Source organism: Dermacentor variabilis, chromosome 5 (genome assembly GCF_050947875.1).
Source record: "Dermacentor variabilis isolate Ectoservices chromosome 5, ASM5094787v1, whole genome shotgun sequence".
Classification (NCBI taxonomy): Eukaryota; Metazoa; Arthropoda; class Arachnida; order Ixodida; family Ixodidae; genus Dermacentor; species Dermacentor variabilis.
In genome coordinates this window covers 70,973,583-70,993,487 of record NC_134572.1, presented here as the reverse complement: position 1 = coordinate 70,993,487, position 19,905 = coordinate 70,973,583, and the positions used below count along the sequence as shown (strand labels likewise).

The window sequence follows — 19,905 nt, the reverse complement described above, 5'->3', positions numbered from 1 at the left end:
ATGATACATATATAAGCTATGTGCTTTGGCATAGCCTTTTTGCCCTGTAAAGCCATAATATTGTTACGCAAACACAGGATTGGACTGGAGACTATTTACAAAGTATATTTACAAGAGGTAACTGCAGTGCTGACCAGTTTAACCAACAGCTCGAGAGCCAGAGAGCGTTCATCGTCTTCGTCGGGGTGCCCACGTGCATCGGCCACAAGAAACACGCAATACGCATGTATAATTACCCCCGGCAGCAGAAGCGACGTCCCGGAGCATATAAATGTCATCACTGGCAGGGTGATACTGCTTCAGTTGTGTAACGTGCACGATTTCACTGGACTGGGAAGTAGGTGGGACGTCAGGGGGATCTCGTAGGTGACGGGAGTCATGGCACAAAGCACTCGGTATGGGCCTGTGTAACGAGACAGCAGTTTTTCGGACAGACCTAAGCGACAGAGACCATAGAAGCACCAAAGAACAAGGGGGAAAGTGCACGTCTCAGTGTTGCCAGTCGTACAAACGCCTTTGACTCTCTTGGGATTTCAGAAGGCGGTCACAGGCAATTTCCCTTGCGTGGGCACAGCGGGCGATGGCATCAAATGCATATTCACTGGTTGGTGCCGCGTGAACAGGGAGGGTTGTGTCGAGGGGCAGTGCTGGTTCTTGTCCAAACCGAGGGAAAATTGGGGGAATAACCGGCCGTGTCGTGACGCGAGGAAGTATAAGCAAATGTGACAAACCATAGAGCGAGGTCCCAGTCAGTGTGGTCTGAAGAGACATATTTCTGGGCAGCTGCTGGGGTGAGGAACTTCTTTAAACGTCTACGTAGGCTAGCACTCATCCCCGATACATGAGCTCCAGTGTCAATGAGTGCTTGGACAGGTATGCCGTATATTTTAACGTCTATTACACTTCTCCTTGTGGGCACAAACAGAGGATTTGCTGTGGTAGTAGGTAATGCAGCACCACCTCCGAGGGCTGCATTTCTTAGTTTTCTGAAAGGGTGTGGCCAAACGCCACAGGGGATGAAAGTCGACGTGGCTGTGGCGAACGAGAAGATGGGCGATGTGTTTGCGGTGAACGAGACTGGTGTCTGCGTGGCGATGGTGAGCGGCTGTACCCCATGTTACTAGCAGAGTTGTCGGCGCTGTTAGGCAAAACATTGCGGGAATTTCCATCTAAACGGCTCAGGTTGGTCGGCGTGCGAGGTGATGAGGGCTACAAGTTGTGACATGACCAATGTGGTGACAGGTGAAACATATAGGCTGGTCATCCACAGTTCTCCACTCAGTCGGGATGCGATAAAGCGGAGAGAAACGTCGAGGTAGAGTGAAAATAGTAGAAGGGCGTCTCTGGAATGGGCGACAGCACACACAGAATGTAAACCGATGTTTTCAAGTTAATGGCGAACGATGGCTTGTACGAGAGGAACTGAAAATGTGGTAACATCAGGGCTAAGCGAACAGAAAGCTGCGGGCGCCATCACATCCAGTTCATGTCTAACAATTCGCACCACGTCCTCTGATGGCGATGCGTGCTGCTGTGCGGGTTGATCTTCACACGTCAACGTTGCGGCAGTATAGGGAAGTCTGGTGAATGGTTGCAAGACGCGTCAGCTTTTGGCCTGCTCGAATTGTCTGCACTCTTTAATGATTGCATCAATTGTAGAGCAGCTTTTGCACATGAGCAGATTAAACGCATTGTCAGCAATGCCCTTAAGCACGTGCCCGACCTTCTCAGCTTCTGTCATGTCGTGATTGGCCGGCTGGTTTGCCAAACAACTCTCAATTTCTCTTTGCATTGGTCCCAGCTGGTTAGCTCCTCTTCATAGTTTTCGTACCACACCTTTGCTGTGCCTCTTGGGTAGAACTACAGGTTAGCTAGCATAAGCGTAGGGTCCCATCTGTTGATTCCACTCACGCGTTCATGCATGGCCACCCACTCAACGTCGGCGCCATCAGTCCCGCAGAAATTTGCAGGATCCTTGGGTTGCACGACAACCGAAGGTGACAGCGACGCAGCATGCGACGAGGACGTAGGAGGCGGCAACGACGTATATCCCGAGTGCTCACTGTCATTTATGGTGCGGATGGTGATACGACGTCCACTGCGGAGCTCCGTTTCCAGCCATGGTACCCTGCACCTCTCACCAATATGTTACGGGGATGTTCGGAGTATAGAAGATTATATTTATAACATATATACAAAATGAGTCTGAGTAGTTAACATGGCTGACCACCAACAACCCGTAGCAGCCAGTGTCTTGTGATCTTCTTCTTCCTCTCTTTGTTCATCCTTCCATAACAGTATATTTAAAAGAGGTAACTGCAGCGCTGGCCAGTTCAGCCAACAACTCGAGAGCCAGAGAGCATTCGTCATCTTCGTCGGGGCGCCCACATGCATCGGCCACAAGAAACACGCAATATGCATGTATCAATATATTAGAGGGATCGCATAAAAAGGATGCGATGGCTATTTATGAGAACAATATTTACGTAATACGTTGAGTGCATCGTAGAGAATGGAATGTACACAACTGAAAAAAAAAAATTTGGTTATCGTTTTTCTCGAAAAAGGAAGAGAAAGCGGGCTAATGCCGCAATACGAGCTCGCGTAGTCACACCACACATCGTTTATAGATGTATAAACGTTGATGCCGTATGCTTGGACCATGTGCTATATAATCACTGTAATCACTGCTTAGGACGCTCGCACAGTTGGTAAACGGTCGCTTTGCTGGACAAGCTTAATCCACACTGTAAGGTGGATTTTGTTTTGGGTGGAAACCTCATCCATCGAACCAAGTAGTCACGCAATGCAATATGCAGCTAACAGTTTGAACGCTTGTGAAAGTATAGCAGCACAGCTCCTATCGTAGCAGAACGGTACCCCCACTGTTACGATCATTGTGTACGTTTCATTGCTCCTAAACTGCAGCTTAGAACTAGAGGATAATACTGTAATAAGGTCACGTTAGTGAATGGAACATTCAGAAATACAGAGTTGATCTCCGAGGCTGATTGTAGGCTCAAATATGAGCGCACACATCGCGCTGCGTGCTCCATCAGCGTCATCGCCAGTGAAAGTCCGGCCGTAACGACTTAAACCACTTCAGTACGTCTCACAGAACTGTGCACCAGGTAGAAGACGTACGTCATAATAAATAGACCGCACGAGCGCGAAAACAAGCACCAGGAATTACTGCCGAGCATAAATCTGCCATGCAAGATGGAGCGCTCGCCCAAGCCAGCATGCCGACTGCCCATAGATGGCCCGTGCCACTGCGTAGCAATATGGTGTTGCCCATGAAAAAACGGTGTATAGGAGTTTGAAGGAATGTGAGCCAACCGTACAGGTAAGGTCAAAACTGGAATGTCAGTAAAGTTTTAGCTAGCAGCCATTAAAACAGTACAACAATATGCCAGTTGGAGACACTAGTACATGTAGCACATTTGAAATCTAGGCTGCATGCCCGGGCAAGGGAAATATTCTTTTTCTTACATCCCGTAAACTTGACCTTGGCTGTACAAAAAAAAAAAAAAGCAAGCAAATATAATTGTAGCACTCACTCTGCGTGTAACAGTTACAGCATGTGGTGAAGTCATCAGAGTACACAACATGGTTTTTCAAGCAAGTTTAATACAAAGCGAGGTGAGCAAAACAGCACTGCAGTTTGTGAACAAGCTTGTTCAACAAGCATTTTCACACAGTAGAAGTAAAGCCACATGCGAGCCATGACTGCATTCATTAACACAGATACAATCATACACTTCAGCAATAATGTGCCCTATATTTGCAAATGCAACTATGGACAAAAAAATAAAAGACTGTTGCTTCACAGCAGAAATGTGCAGCCATTCCGGCCTGCAACTTCACATGGTAATTACACAAAGGACTTTACTGTACAGCATGCCGCATAAGGTGAAAGTAACGCCTAATTTCACTGTTATAAAAAATGTATCATGCTATCTGCACCTTGCAGCTTTTTGCAATCTTGGTGAAATTGTAGCACAAGAGGAAATGTGGTATGTGCTTAAATTTTTGCTCGCTTTCGAGAACTGGACACATTCACAGCCACGTCTTCATGTGAAAGGCTTGAAATAGCTTCCAATAACTGATCATTCATAGCACATTTGATCACCTATTTTATTAAGTACATTAAGGAATACTGTCAAAAGTCCAGTGATCCTCGGTAATATCTCCATTATTATACTACATGCATTACATGTATCTATAGACCAGCTAAAAATGTATCCCTATAAGCATTTATAGGATCCATTTTATCAGCACAATCACAAGTACAGTTGAACAGCATATAATAGTTATATACAGTTTTTAATTTATAGAAGTGCACTCCATCACATGTAATCAAGCTCTTGAATAAAACAGCTAAACCTATTCCCTATTCTTAAAGAACCTTGCATATGTACAAATTGCACCCAAGGTTATTGGTGCACAGGGTGATGAAAAAAAAAAGATTATGTTTCAATTGTTGCTGTTTTAGTTACATCATTAGTGCAACATTGTACTAGATTGGTTTAATTGTATATGTCTGCACTCACCACAAACAAAATTTTGTTGTAACTGAGCGTCTTTCTGAATACTTTTCTATGTGTCATTCTTTTAACATCACCATGCTCTGTAGCTGGCCAACATCTAGAAGAAATGGTCAATGAGGGTTAGTAGAATCTGACCATCTCCTGATGCAAGGACTGGTGGCCTTACCAGGCCTAATGAAGTGAATTAAAGAAGCTCTTTCTAATACACAATGGCTGAAGAAACCAATAAAATGTGCAAATGTGCACTGTAATGGTTCATAAAGACACCAGTGTTAAGAGCTCTCAATAACTCGAATGTGGGCAGGAAGAATGTAGCGATTCCTCTGGCTCAATTCGATTCCTTTCATAGTTTCAATGCAGGCAGAGCCCTGCTCGGATCAGTGACAAAGTGCGGAAAGAAAAAAAAAAAAAGAATTGTTGCGTTATCCTGGCTCTAATGTACAGGTCCCTCTGGCGAAGCAATCATAACTCTAGTATTGCAGCTCTGTTACTTTTGCAACCCTCCTTTGGGCTGTGACATGATCGCAGGTTTGTAAATCGGCTGCAAGGTGCAACATTTCAAGTTTTCATCCAATCAGTGCAGCCTGAAAACAAGTGCCCAGGAAAGCATGAAATAGTAAAATATGTCCACATTTGTGTTTTGTTTTCCCTATATGTGATATGCAAAGCACAGATCAAAACAGTGCACACCAAGTGATTTGCCATAAAGCCATAAAACACATTAGAGGAACATTAAACAGACAAAATCATTTTATGACTGGTACGCTGCTAGTACGAAACTCTGTTAGCATTTCTTCAGCCGAGGACTTGTAGCAGTCCAAATGAAGGCAAATTTTTTTTCTTGCTAGACTTCATGCCAGGAGATGACTAAATCTTTGTGTCACTAAATGTCACTAAATCTTTGTGTATTCGGGCTCTATTTGGTGGAAGAAATGTTTATGAGATTAATTTGGTTGTGTTTTTCTCAGTTTTCCTATTCAGTATGTACAATCCTGTTACTGGTAAACAATTAGTTAGCCCTGACGAGTGATGCTACTACGAAATTTTAAGAGCAGCTGGAATGAAAATTTCTAGGTGCACATATCACTGCCTCTTCCTTGGCTTTAGCGTTTTTTCTGACATGTGATGCCTCATTGCACTGTATGACTCATTGTCATCAGCCTGTTTTACGTTGACTGCATGATGAAGGCCTTTCCCAGCAATCTCCAGTAACTGATATGCTTAAATACACTGCTTGAGAAACCAGCAATCTTTCCTTTGTAAACTGGAGCATGGCAACATCAAAAGCAAGGGTGAATGCTGCTCTTCTGTGTTTGCGTCACTGCAGCAGCACATACCAGCAGTAAGGACCAATACGAAAGGGAACACATGAATTGCAATCAAGACAGCACATTACTGCAGTCGATCTCGCAACACTCATAGTGCACCCGCATATGTAATGACAGCACTTTGACACCCTAAAGTACTCATTGCTTTTACGCTGTACTTGGGCTTGAGGCAAGCAGAGTTATAACCAAAGCCAGCTGCATTGCAATTTTTACAAGTGAATTCTGATGGCGTGTTGGTGCAAGTACAGCAATAAACCACAAGTTAAAATAAGTAACTCATGCTATGATCGCCCAGCCATGGATGCCATTCAGTTTGCTAAGCACTACCATTACTGGCATCCACAACTAGTGATAACATAGTGGAGCTCACTGTGAGAACAGATTGGTTTCTTGTCCTTGTCTCTGCAGTGAAACCAAGAAGCTGTGAAAGGACAGGTTCTTGAAGATAAGCTATTCAGCAGGCAATACCGAGTGAGGTTTGCAGCCGCACTTCTGAAATAATTCCACTTCAGTGCCGAGAGGTGTTCACTTTCATATTGGCACACCATGTTGCCTCTTTGCAAAGTGCCTAAAGAAGCTTCAGTGCACAAGCTCCGTACTCACAGAAAGTAGCGAGCACTGTAGAGAAAATTTGGTAATAGCAACTTAACAATTGATCTTGGTAATGTGAAAAAGAAACATCTATGATAGTTAATTTATTCATTTAAAGCAGAATTACAGAACCGTGGCTGTGAATATGGTTCTGAATACAGTGAAACCTCAATATAACAAAGTGGGTCATAACAACTTATTGTATATAATGGATTAATCTTGTAATTAGCCTTAAACTTCCTAGAGAAACCCGTACATAGAAAGCCTTGTTTCAGTGAAGCAAAGGTTCCCTATAATTGGATGTAATAAATCTTTCTTTGGTTCATAATGAAGATTTAATGACCATCTTGTACTGATTAGGATTAAATCTGGTGGTGCAAGATGCTGCTGATACAACTCGTTTGATGCAACAGTTTGACTACCGCAAGTTGTCAGTGACCTGGCACTGTACAAAACTGGCCGCGCTGCCAAGTTAGCAGCCCTGCCCGCACTCTACCATTGTCACCTTGCCATTGCACTTGCCTGTGCTCTGTGGAGGGCTCTGTAGATGCAACATGCTGTGCACTGGTTGAGGTTCATAATCATGAACTATTACCCTGAAATTACCCTGTCTCACTGCGTGAGCAGTGAGACACGTGGCTAGAAGTACATGGATCAAAGATGCTTGGTGCACGTTACACAATCTAACCGCGGCCATGATAAAAACCACTGTGCACACACAGCCAGGAGGTTTTTCGCATCCTGGGGCTGCATTGTCTAATGATCCACTTCTTACCACGCCTTGTTATGGTTTCAGAGGAAGTCGCACTGTTATCCTCGGGATAAGCAACCAGGCCTGGCAAATGATACCAATGAAAAATGAAATGGATCGTTACAAAATACAAATTATGGTCTTGTGTTCTCGGTGATTGCAAGGCAGGTTCAGAATTTTGTGAATGCAACAGCAGAGTGCTGCAAGCCTCCAATTTCGTGCACTGATAGACTTGTTGTACCACTACTTCTGGGCATCTGACAATGGTGGCGGTGGACTAGCATTGACAGCCGCACGGAAGAATGCATAACCTCACGGACGAAGCTGTGGCAGAAAAACAATCTATCGCAGTTATCGGCAATGCTCTGCGAGCTTTTGTATCGTCTTCGGCTTACGCAGTCATAAGTGACCACACCCCGCCTTGGGCAATGATGTTGGCTGTGAGGGCGGACAACAGATATAACAGAGTAATGGATATAATGAATTTGAGTAGACCCTTCGAGTTTCTTATATCGAGGTTTTGCTGTACACTGGTGAAGAAATCTGCAACTGCAAACAGTTGCAAGCCTTACAAAAATTGTTTCAAAAATGAAGAGTTGCGGGTGAATTTTCCAGGACTAGACTATTACACATACTCTAGGACAAGCACACATCAGCAACAAACACATGGTTGTGTCAACAACGTGACTACAAAAATAAGAGGCGACGGGAAAAGTTACATGAAAGCAGCAAGATTTATAAGCAATTCCAGACACATTAACTTAAGTCTCACATGCTACATATTAAAACATAGCTTTCTTTGTGATTTCAATTTCTTGAAACACAGTCTAGACTGCTTCAAGTACAGCAGTGCGCTTCACTTCCATTTTGAACATGGTATACTAAGAACTCCACATGCAGGGATTTTTTCCAATAAATATCACACTTTATCATCATGCTACATATATGCACTTCTGGAAGAGAAATTAATATAGTGTATAATATAATACACTTTATACATAGCATCAAACACACCCGCATGTCCTAGAATAAAAAAAGACTCATACACTTCTAAAGGATGCACACTTCAAAATGGATTTAAAAAATTACATGTACCTCCTCAATGGAGGACAGTTTGTGATGATCACTGCACCTACACAAGTGATGCAATGATTTCATGGAATGGACTTCACACAATGAGCTTTGTTTGCTCAGTCGCATCTTGTTGGCATTTCAAGAGTTTCACACAAATCACAGTAGTTTGGCAGACAAAGGCACTTTTTTTCTCTGCCCAGTTCTCCCACACCTGACGAGAACGATCAGCAGCAGCAGTGGTCATTTAACGAGAAACCCCTTCTACAGTCTACTATTATTTTTTTGGTGTCTGAGAAAAGCTATCAGTTGCCACTTTCGTCCTCACTCCTTGAAGACAAGCCATAATGATGCCACATCCAGCACACAAATACTTTCGTTAAATCCAATACTCGTTACAGGCTTGTATTCATTACAGGCTGGTATAGGAAAGAAACATTTTAGATTCTTTTTTGTGCAAGATAATTTGCTATATCCAAGTTCACTGTATCAAGGTTCACCTGGAGTTGTCATCCGGGAGCAAAACACTGCTGTAACCAATCGCTGTCAAAATGTGCAAGGAGATGCCCTGGGTCAGCAGCTTTGAGCCCAAGCACGGCAGGAATAAAAGCCCACGTTCCCCCATGCTGACACAGGCACATTCATAGGCAACCCCCTATGGACAAACACTCTTGATTAGAAAGAAAAAATATATATTTTTTGGCCGTAGCACACAGTGTGATGCGAGATGTTGCGAGACGCAAACAGTTTCACGACATCCCACAAAAAGGGTCGCATGTGGGACCATTCTGATGAGAGAGAGAGAAAAAAAAACTATCAACAAAACAGTGCGAGCAAGGAGAGGTCATCAAAGCAATGGGAATAAAGTTTTACCGATGCAGCATTGCTTATTAATACTGTTTGTTGGCCTGACAGGACATTTGAATGTGAAGATAAACGAAGGTCTGCAGTTGCCCCCCCCGTAACACCAGTTAAAACACACCCACTCTGCAACACACAACTTGCACCTGCTTGTTAGCAGGTGTGGCAACCACACTAATGTAGGCACTCAGACGTGCAGCACTGATTTATTCTTTCGAGCTTGTTTCTGTTGCAAAGCCACAGCCACAGTGCCATGCTATGAGAATTGACAAACATAACAGATGCAACAGTCGGAAGATGCTACAGCATTTGCTTCACTAATTTTGGTGAAAGCTCAAGTTGCATAAGCAATACCAGCGTCCACAAAACAGAATAACCTAGGCTCAAGTGTGGAGTGAGTCCAAGTCAATGAACTATTACTGAGTCGGCATCAAGTTAATGTCCATGCACTTTGTTCACAGCTTTAACCAAAAAGGTATTTCATTGTTTGCAACTGCAGGTGATTCATGGCTTACCACCAATACCAACTTCTGCACTAACTTTCTTCCTATTCTTCCTACATTCATGCAATAATTGTGCCACTAATCAAATGACAGGAACTCATCTGCATAGAACAAAGCAATGCAGAAATGCGTGCGCCAAAGTACCATACATTTAACATTCTTATGCACCAGTTGTCAATGTAGTCCTAAAGCAAAAGAGCAAGCAAGCCTATAAAAATAAGGCTTCGCTCCCTGTGCTTTGAGCTATTAATTAATTTGCAATTGCAGTACTATTGGCTAACCTCCTTGTCAGCTCTATATAGCAAATGCCAAAAAAGTGGTGGTATCAGATTTGATTCCTGGAACCATCAAATTTCAAATGGAAAGCTTTCTTTCTAAAGGAAGTCTAGCAGTTAGCCCAACTGCAAAATTAGCTGGTTGTGTAACAATGCCCACTATACAGCCGATTCTGTTGGGCTATTGTTTGCTGCAGAAAGAGCCACAATAACCACACTGCAAACAGTGTGCAATTGGCATTTGTTCTCTGAGCAGCAGTGCATCGCTTAACAGCTGCTCACTGTACCTAGATGGCAAACATAGAGAAAGCTGCATTTCAACTGTTTTGACTAGCACCTGGTGGCTTCATTGAGACAGTGAAGTTTAAAAAGCAAACACATATACACAGAAACTGCACATACACAATATCTCTGTCTGTAAAGCTGTGAAGTTGGTTCTATAGATGACATAGCATATGTTTGTTCACGTAAGCCGTACCACGAATTAAAAAACAAAACAACAAACGTCAAGGTGGGAATGAATGCACATAACATTTCTGCTGATATGGAACCCAAAACCCCTTTACACATGCTTTGATACTTCACAAGTTGTAGAATTAAAGCTTAACAGACAATAAATAAAGCTGCCAAGATGTGATCTTGAACTGGATTTACTTGACTGATGTGCACATCGAGGCAGCTGTAATAAAATATGCAAAACAAGCATGACATGAAAAACAATCTTGCACTGCCCACTTACTTTGAAGCAGCAAGAAAAGAATACCAGGTGCTGAAGTGCAACTCATGCAATGCTGCTAATTCTTCTGTTATACCCAGAGCTCAAGCTGCTAGCAAATTTCATGTTTTTTTTTTGAGAAATGATATTGACGATGGCTACATCTATATTCAAGTTTTTTAAAAGGCATTTTGTGGACTGCTACAAGAAACCAAAGAGCTTACAAAATATGCACTATCCCATATGGTAGCATTGTAATACTGCGACTTTGGCTACAAGCATTATTCCTCGACTTCGTACTCATTGTCAACTCTCTGTGCTTTTGTTTTTTGGCATGTGGTCCAGAGGTGTTAATCTGTGCAAGCAGAAATTGCAGAAAAACTGCCTTCTTACAAAAAATTAATTATATCAGTCATAACAGAAATGAAGCTTAAAAGCCTGCTAACCACACAAAGGCATTTAGAATGACAGAAAGCTGAGAAACTTAGTAGGAGTTCATGGTTTGAAAATAAATGCATGCGAAACAGGGACACAAGACGTGTGCCTTTTGCACACAGACAGAAACAGACCCATAAACAAGTGACAAGCGACACCCAATGTCAAAAGTTTTAAACAACGACAACTTTCCTGAAGTGCTTCCACAGCTTTATGCAATGCGACGCATAATGAGCTAACCATCTCACACAAAATACTTTTTAAGTCAGAACGGCACCACAATTAAAACACAGAACTAGAAAGTAACAAAGGGCAATTAATGAACTTAATAAACAAGTGTAGAGGGGGGCGGGGGTCAATTTTCTTAATAACTGTCCTGGGGTGGTTGCATGCCTTTAGAGTTCAGCAGGGGGTGGCAGATGACCACTATTGTCGCCTGCCTGGTAGCTTGTCCAGTCGGCCAAAGCAATGTGATTTGTGTCGCTTCCCTAGATGCCCACCAGGGCGCGTGGCGTGAACAGCACTAGGGCCTTCTGGTTCAGGCAGTGCACGGTGAGCAGGGAGACGAGGAACACGGCGATGCCGCCGATGAGGACGGACACCTCCTGCCGAAAGCTGGGCATGAGGAACACCTGCAGCGACGCCTCCTCCCATACGCTCTCAGTCCATGTTGAGTACTCCCGTGTGCTCCAGTCTGTATATCAGGGTGTGGCGGAGTTGTGAAGAAAAAAAAAAAGAAGAAAAGGCACAGCGATAAGCAACACCAAGAGTACAAACAAATGGCATCACAAGGACAAAGAAGTTTCACCGGGTGATGTCCAGAGATGATGGTTTCAGGCACAGAGCCGTGTGCATTGCATGTGGTGACGGTCAATGCAGGCACAGTCTGTGCTGAACTCTGGACACACTTGATTGGACACCTCGAAAGCGTTCACCAAAAGAACACAGCAGAGACATTCCTGTGCCCTGGTGGGAGCCTTTTGAAACCTCAGTCTCAGATACTGACGGGTCGCTACTACCACGCCCTGGACATCGTCCTCCCCAACACCACTGAATGCTTCAATACATTTCACCATCACCTCTCCAATTTCACTTTAGCTGCTGCCCTTCATGATAAGAGGCGATGTTGGTCTACATTCCGAGATTTTCATGAAACTTTGTCATCATCATATTATTTTTTCAATCTTCACACATAACCGACAGGGACATGAACACACACAAAAAAAGAAGGATTGCAGTGATTAAACAAATGACTGAACATTTCACTAGCTCACTCTTGTTCCTTTGTGTTCATGTTCTTGTGTTATTATGCTAGCACAAGAATCATGGAACCTCACAAGCTAGCCTAGTGTTAGACATTTTTGAAGGCCCCCACACTTTTATTCTTCAAGAACAATTTTCTGCATTGTCTGAAGTTTAACTAATTTGAAGCTACGGCAAAAGGTAACAAATTTGCAGTCGTGGTTTGCATCAATGCTGAACTGTGACTCATCGCTTTTGTGTCAAATGACATACAGTGGAACCCCGATTATGACTTTCTCGGGGACCGCGAAAAAGCGTCGTAAAATGCAAGCACCGTAAAATCCGAACATAAATTAAGGCTATAAAAATACTACTTATTTCACGCGACAGATTTACGAGAAATTTCAATGTAAACTACTAACATACTCTGCAGGGCTTGGAAACCCAAATTACCAAAAAAGTAAAAGCGATAAGAATTAATGCTGCAGTACAGGTACCAATCATGCTTTATTCAAACGAACCTTTACGGCACTCCACTGCCCACTGCCGCGATTCTCGCCAGCCTGTGCGAACTTTAAAAAAAGTCGCTAAGTTTATTTTGGATCTTGTTTGACTCGTAAACAAAGAGCTTTCGCTCGAGTTGGGCAACGTGTAAAAGGAGGTCCTCGGCGGCGGTGCGTGAACAGATGAAGTTCCGGATGCTGTCTATCTGCTGTAGCACCTCGGCGAATGTGGTAGGCACAGGCACGGCATCTGTGGCGTCGTTGTTGTCCTCATCCGATGTCGCAGCGGTGTCGGCACTAGGCAAAGCCTCCTCGATGGTGTCATCCAGCAACACCTCGCCGCAGCTCGCAACGTTGTTGTCGGCCTCCACGTACTCGGCGAAGGTCGTGGTGAGGTTTAAACCCTCGAAACCATTGCTGGTGAAGCCTGCATTGGCCTCGAGCGGCATCGAGGTTGTTGCGTCCCCAGCAGAGGAGGCAGTCTCTCGCTGAAAGCCACAGTGCTTGAACAAGTTACCGATTGTGCTTCGGGACACTGTGTTCCATGAACTGGCACTAAAATGCATGGCGTCGAGCACAGTCATCTTTTTTTTTTCGACTCGCTGCGCTCCATAGCCGCCAGCCGATGCTGCACAAACCGCTTCTGGTACCCTTGCTTGACGCACTTAATGATGCCGGCATCCAGCGGCTGCAGCCGACTTGTGCCGTTGGGAAAAAAAAAAGAAGACCTTTGTGTTCCTTAGGCTGGACGTATCGGGTAGGTGGCTCGGTACGTTGTCCACGAAAAGCAATATTTTCCTCGCCATAGCACCCATTTTGTTATCCAGCTGCTGCAAAAGATTGCTGAAGAGCGAAGACGTCATCCACGCCTTTTTGTTGAAGTTGTAGCTGCACGGCAGTGTCTTAAGGTTCTTAAAGCACCATGGCTTTGCAAACTTTCCAACAACAAGCACGGGCAGCCTCTCGGAACCGTCCTCGTTAGCACAGGATAGTGCCTTCACACGCTCTTTACTACGCTTGCCATCATGACAGCTGTCACCCTTAAACGCAAGGGTTTGCTCGGGCTGTATATGGTCAAAAATACTGCTCTCATCAGCGTTGAAAACGTTGCAGGCCTTGTATGCAGCAATCATCTCCGGCAGCGACTCCATCCACTCGTTCACCGTCAAAACGTCCACGGAAACGCTTTCTCTGCAGAAGCGGCTGTACACAATCCTGTTTCATTTTATAAAGGCGATCCAGCCACCCGTTCGATGCCTGAAAGTCGTCAATGCCCAGACGCAATGCCACAAGGTCCGCCTTATCTTTTAGAATGGCGCCGTCAATGTTGATAGCAGAGCTCCGTGCTTCATGCAGCCACTTGACGAGAACTTTTTCTAACTTCTCATGCTGTCCTTTTTTTGCCGTTTTCCACTTGAGCCCAAACTTGTTGGCATTCTGTAATATCACCGCTTTCTTTGCCAGGACCGTCTTAAGTGAAGATTCGAGTATCTTAAGGCCGAGGGCAATGCTGGCTTTTGTGGCTCCATGCCGCTTTTGCACTTCCTCGATAATATTCAGCTTATCGCCGAGTGACAGAACTGTCCGCTTTCTGGACATTGTGCGTTGCGTTAATCCACACAACTCAAAACCTCCGCTGAACGCTGGTCGCTAGGATTACGACGAAGAATACGTGCGATAAACCTAGGCCTCTCCGCGCTACCTACCTTGTCAGCAATCTGCTGCTGGGAAACTGGAAGGAGAGAAACGCCTCCCCAACACGACGAGAGGAGATGCCGCCGAGAAGAGAGGGAGAAAGCGATTGTGGAGAAGAAAAGGCGATATTTCAGCACTGCGGGCGGCTGCTGGTGGGGGAGATTGAAACGAACGATGAGACGAGGCAGAGAAGAAAGCAGAGTGAACTGGTCGAGCAGTGTCAAGCACTCCGCATGCGGAGAGACGGAGCGAGGAAAGAGACCCGTGGCACTTTTCTTTCATCCGCTGTTCCGTCCCGCGCTTCGCGAGGGTCGTCGTATAACGCGGGTCAGACGTAAAATTGCATCGGATAACCAGGGTTTTTAATGCATTGCTTCTATGTTACGATCGGCCTGCAGGGGTACTGAACTGCAAACTTGTCACGGCCTGCTGCAGTTTCGATCGACCTGCGGTGCTAGCGATCTTCGGAGAAGCAACCTTCGAACCTTTCCCAACCCGCTGCAACGACTCGCTTTGTAAAGCAGACAATGCGCCTCCTGCAGACAGCCAGCGGTGCCAGCGAGTCTAGCCACGTCCGGCGGACCGAGTATTATTAGTTGATTCGCTGTCGCCTTCATGGTCTACTTGGAGCAAGAGAACTCCTGGAACAGGGTGTTTTGCGGTGCTTTCTCACGGGCCCCAGAAGACGTCACAGTCATGGACAGATGCGGCGGTTAGCTGCGGGGTCAGCTCTGGGATCAAGAGGCGCCTGCTTGGGTCAAGCGTATCAACCTGTCAATGACGACCCACTCCCCTCGGTGTGTTCAGTGAAACCAAAGTGCAGAAGTGAGTGTGTGAAAGGCGGATCGACTACAATGACTTTGGATGGTCCCATTGGACGAAGGTTGAAAGGCAGTTTTTCCTCACCTTGAGATCTAGGAAGAACAGAGGGTTTTTAAGCAGCCGTTTTCGGCTGTTCGGTGTGCTTTCTCTTTCAGTCATGCTAGACTGATGAAATGTAACGTTCTCCACCCTTCATGTAGATATTGTAAATAAATCCCATATTCCACATTCTTGATGAGAACAAGTCCCTCCCTTCAACAACGTCCTCAACCTGGATGAGTTGGATGACGGCATGGGCCAGCTACCACTTATTTCATGCCCGACCCCAAACCTTACAACATATAACCGGGGTTCCACTGTACTATGTCATGTGCAGCAGCTGACTGATTTTACAGACTTCTATTTTTTTGGGCAAGCTTTATGATTCAGACTGTTGCAGCAGCCACATGAGCTCCATAGCACCAGTTTATAGTGGTGATTGAGAATTCGGGTGTGATTGATGGTTTGTTATATATTTCAGACATAGTGCACTCCATATTGCACCATGAATAATAACACATAACAATATCATTGTTCAAACAATGGCACCACCGATGTCGTTACCTCTATCTTGCCGGGGCTAGCGAAATCAACTGAACTATCCGGCAGGTTAAACTAAACACGCAGAAAAGATGCCCAAACACATGGCTGCTTCACTTAGCAGTATTTGCCCTGAATTGAATGTGCAGTGAGTTCTTATGGGTTCGAAGTAGATAACTAACATAGAAATGTCATTAGAGCTCCTCAACAAACTCAAAATCTAATTGCATCTAGTTTTTTAACAAGAAAAATGCATAACAGCAATAAATTTGGCTAGTTGGTGTAAGTTCATTTTTCTTGCGCTATGTATAGCCCACATTAATGGGGAAAAGAGGAACATTGTCTAGGTAAGAAAATATAAGCTGACACGAAGAAGCATAATACTTCGTGTCAGTTTACGTTTTCCTGCCTAGTCGGTGTTCCTCTTGTTCCCATTATTGTGGGCTGTACATAGCGCAAGAACAATGAATGAAGAAAAATGTAGCAAGCCTCTGTTTCCAGCAATAAGATGAAATGTGCAGAGTTTACCTTTACAGAATGGAAACTCATTTACCCTAAATTGCCCATCATTGTTAATCTCAAACAGCCTTTTATAAGTTTCTATGGATTACATGTTGGCCCATTCATGCGATACGTTGAATCTGCTATTCTGTATTTCCTAGGCCCCTGCACTACAGTCGCAAATCGGATAGTGGGACCCAGTTAGGCTAAAGACTTGCTTATTTGTCCTGCAACTCATGCAGTTGTCAGGAACGCTGAAAACACCTGGTGCGACTTTGTTGGCACTAGTTTAGCATGTCAAATAACTCATTTTTTATTGAGCTTCTGTAATGAAAGGCTGAAGGCAGTGTGTTGTCGTTGGCATATTGTGCGAGAACTTGTTCCGTCGCCATCTTGTGATGACAACGGCTATGACTCTGGCTCTGACAGCAAACTGTTGGGAAGGCCATGAATGTGGTTTCATTTCTGATTGCAAGATGCAGACAATTTTCACACCAATTTTCCTGGGAAAAATGTGCATTAGAAAGAGGTAAATATGGTAATCATTTACTGTGAGCTGCTATTTTCACTCTAAGGTTTTTATTGGGCAGGCTGAAAACAGGCGCCTTTTGGTGGAAGATACGTCTTTGACACAAGTTAGTTCTGCCACTTGTGCCGCCAAAACAGACACTGAAGCCATTAGGGCCAAAGAGTTTCTTACAATAGACTAGAGGGAACAAAGGCGCTGCAGTTGTTGACCCACCATGGGAGTGATGGGAAGTACATGGATTTGTGGATTTGTGGAATGCTTGTGGATTCAGATGTTCTTGTGGCTTTGTATATTACGCTTTATATGCCTTCATTGTCGTAAATTTCAGGACAATCTACACCCTTTGAAGTGCAGACGACACTGTGAACACGCACTATCATTATTAACTGCGCAAATGAGCTAGTCGAGGCGGCCAAATTGAAATGCGCCAAGCATCTCAAGGCATTGGCATGCCCGTGATAAATTCATAAGGGTGTTTCACATTGCCTATCGATGCAGATGTCCGTGGCTTAACAGTTTGAAGGTTTTTGTCGTACATGTACGGCGGTGGTTTTCTGTCTCGCAAGGTCTTTGCCATACGAGTACGGTTTCGGCCCTCCATTTGAAATTTCGCGCCATTATGACGATGCATGCTCACTGGAAGGTGTTGCCACCTCTTAGGACTTACAAGAAGCGTTTGAAATTTGTGCTACCTTCTTGCGGAGATAAACAGAACTGATTTCTAGCTTCAGCGCGTTGCGCAGACTGTGGCAACAACCATTTTGCGGTTTCGGTTCCGCCGCGTGATCGCAACGGAGGCCCGCGAAACTTGATCTTTCTCTTTGTCGGCACTCTCTTGCAGAGGTTGCGGAACTTGATTTCTATCTTGACTGGTGCTGCTCTTAGCTTGTTTATCATCGGTGCTGGCAAGGTATTCTCGCTCTCAGCGGCAACGCGCTTTCACGATTTCGGTTCCGCCGCATGATCGCAACGGAGGCCCGCGAAACTTGATCTTTCTCTTTGTCGGCACTCTCTTGCAGAGGTTGCGGAACTTGATTTCTATCTTGACTGGTGCTGCTCTTAGCTTGTTTATCATCGGCGCTGGCAAGGTATTCTCGCTCTCAGCGGCAACGCGCTTTCACGATTTCGGTTCCGCCGCGTGATCACAACGAAAGCGCGCGAAACGTGATTTTTCTCTTTGTCGGCACTCTCTTGCAGGGGCGGCGGAAGTTGATTTCCATCTCGATTGGCACTGCTCTTCGTTTGTTTATCACTGCCACTCACGAGGTATTCTCGCTCTCTGCGGCAACGCGCTTATGCAAGAGGGTGCCTAAGACCACTGCCCAAGGCAGCCACACGCAGAGATGCTGTGCGTGCCAACACAACTCGTCGCTCCAAGAGGAGAACAGACACGCATTTTAGGTGTACAGACTGCGATAAGGCGCTGTGCGTAGACCCGTTTTTCAAGGAGTACCACACTCTGAAATACTATTGAACATATTGCAGTTCTGAGTAATGCCGACACCAAAATACTGTTCCTAATTTTTTTTTTACTATTTATTCCCGACTTTATACGTTTTGTACATTCAAGATCCGCAATAAAGTAATTTGACCACCTGGAAAAGTTTTTTTCAAAATATTTCGACCCTCGAAGGGTTAACGGTTTCAATATGAGGCCTGTATTCAAATCCTGCCGTCGGATCCTGCCGTCACTTTGATAATGTTTATTTAATCATTTATTATGCAGTACATTGTTGGAAACGATGAGTGTACAAAGTCACAAAGCCATTTGAAGCCAGAATGATGAAATTTAGGCAAATCCATGTACTTCCCATAATTCCCATGCTGGTACAACCGCTCGCATTCCAGCTCCTGTAGACACTAGTGCCGGAGTTCCTTCTAGTAATTATTGCATGAAACTCTATGATTAGGGCCACGGTTGGAGTCACCATTTGGGTCAGGTGTGCGTGCTCTTGTTCATCAGTAAAGTTACTTTGAATTATCTAGTAAATGAATAAATGGATAGATGGAGTAAATTATCCAGTAAAGTTCAAAGTAAACTTTCAATTATCCAGTGAGGGCTCATTTCAGGAGTAAAATAACAAAAGTTTCGGTCTCTATGAGGGCCGGCCGGGAGCTTTGGTTAGGATTAAATTATCCAAAAAATTTAATTAGCCGGAGTTGAATTAATCAGTCAACTGCACAAGCTACATTTCTTATGGTAGGTTGGTTTGCTGACCTTCTGAGTGTTCGTTGGCTGCAAAGCCTAATCCTCAAGTGATTTTGGTTGAATTGATACTAAGAGTGATAACTTCTGATTGTGTCTAGTATCAACAGCTTGACAATTTCTTTAGGAAGTTGTGTGCTAGTTCGTGAGCCAAAATTATTACGACAGTGAGCGTACCTTCTGTACTCCAGCGGTGCTCCAGCAGCCAGTAGTGCCTGTTATCCATCGCACCACTGGCTGTTTCGAAAGATTAAGTTGCAGATAATGTGCAAGCATGCTTGTCTAGCAGCAGCAGCAGTAGTGGTTTATCAGAAACTATATGTAGCTGACACAGCCTACCACTAGCAGCAAATGTATTTGCTTGTATGTTTTAGCTAGGAGTATGCTAATATGGGATAGCACATTTTGAATCGAATATTGAATCGATCAAGAATAAAAAGCTAAATATCGAATAGAATATAAGAAAATTTATCACCAAGTCTACAAGTTTTGTGCAAGAAAACACAGTGCTACAAATGCTTGGGAGTTTACTATGTAGCATTGCATAACAAGAATACTGCAAGCTAGCAGTAACTTAGGTACCTAGAAATAAAGATGTACAGTATGGTCTACATTTATTAAAGGGAACACCAAATTAGTATGCAGCCCTGATTAAAGCTGAGTTCGAATGGAGGTCTAGAAAATATTTTTTTTTATCAATAGACTGTCTGTTGAATAGAACCAAGTGTTTCTTCCCCTCGGAAGCTGA

General features: G+C 44.3%; 1 protein-coding gene across 1 annotated transcript in view; it reads right to left on the bottom strand.

The window, feature by feature from the left end:
- Positions 1–3,610: 3,610 nt before the first annotated feature.
- The window catches only part of Nct (Nicastrin), a 51,824-nt gene continuing 35,529 nt past the window's right edge, over positions 3,611–19,905 (bottom strand). The window contains exon 15 of the mRNA XM_075692799.1: positions 3,611–11,774. Within this exon, the coding sequence (XP_075548914.1) occupies positions 11,569–11,774 (206 nt within the window). The 3' untranslated portion in view covers positions 3,611–11,568. The remainder of the gene's footprint in view (positions 11,775–19,905) is intronic.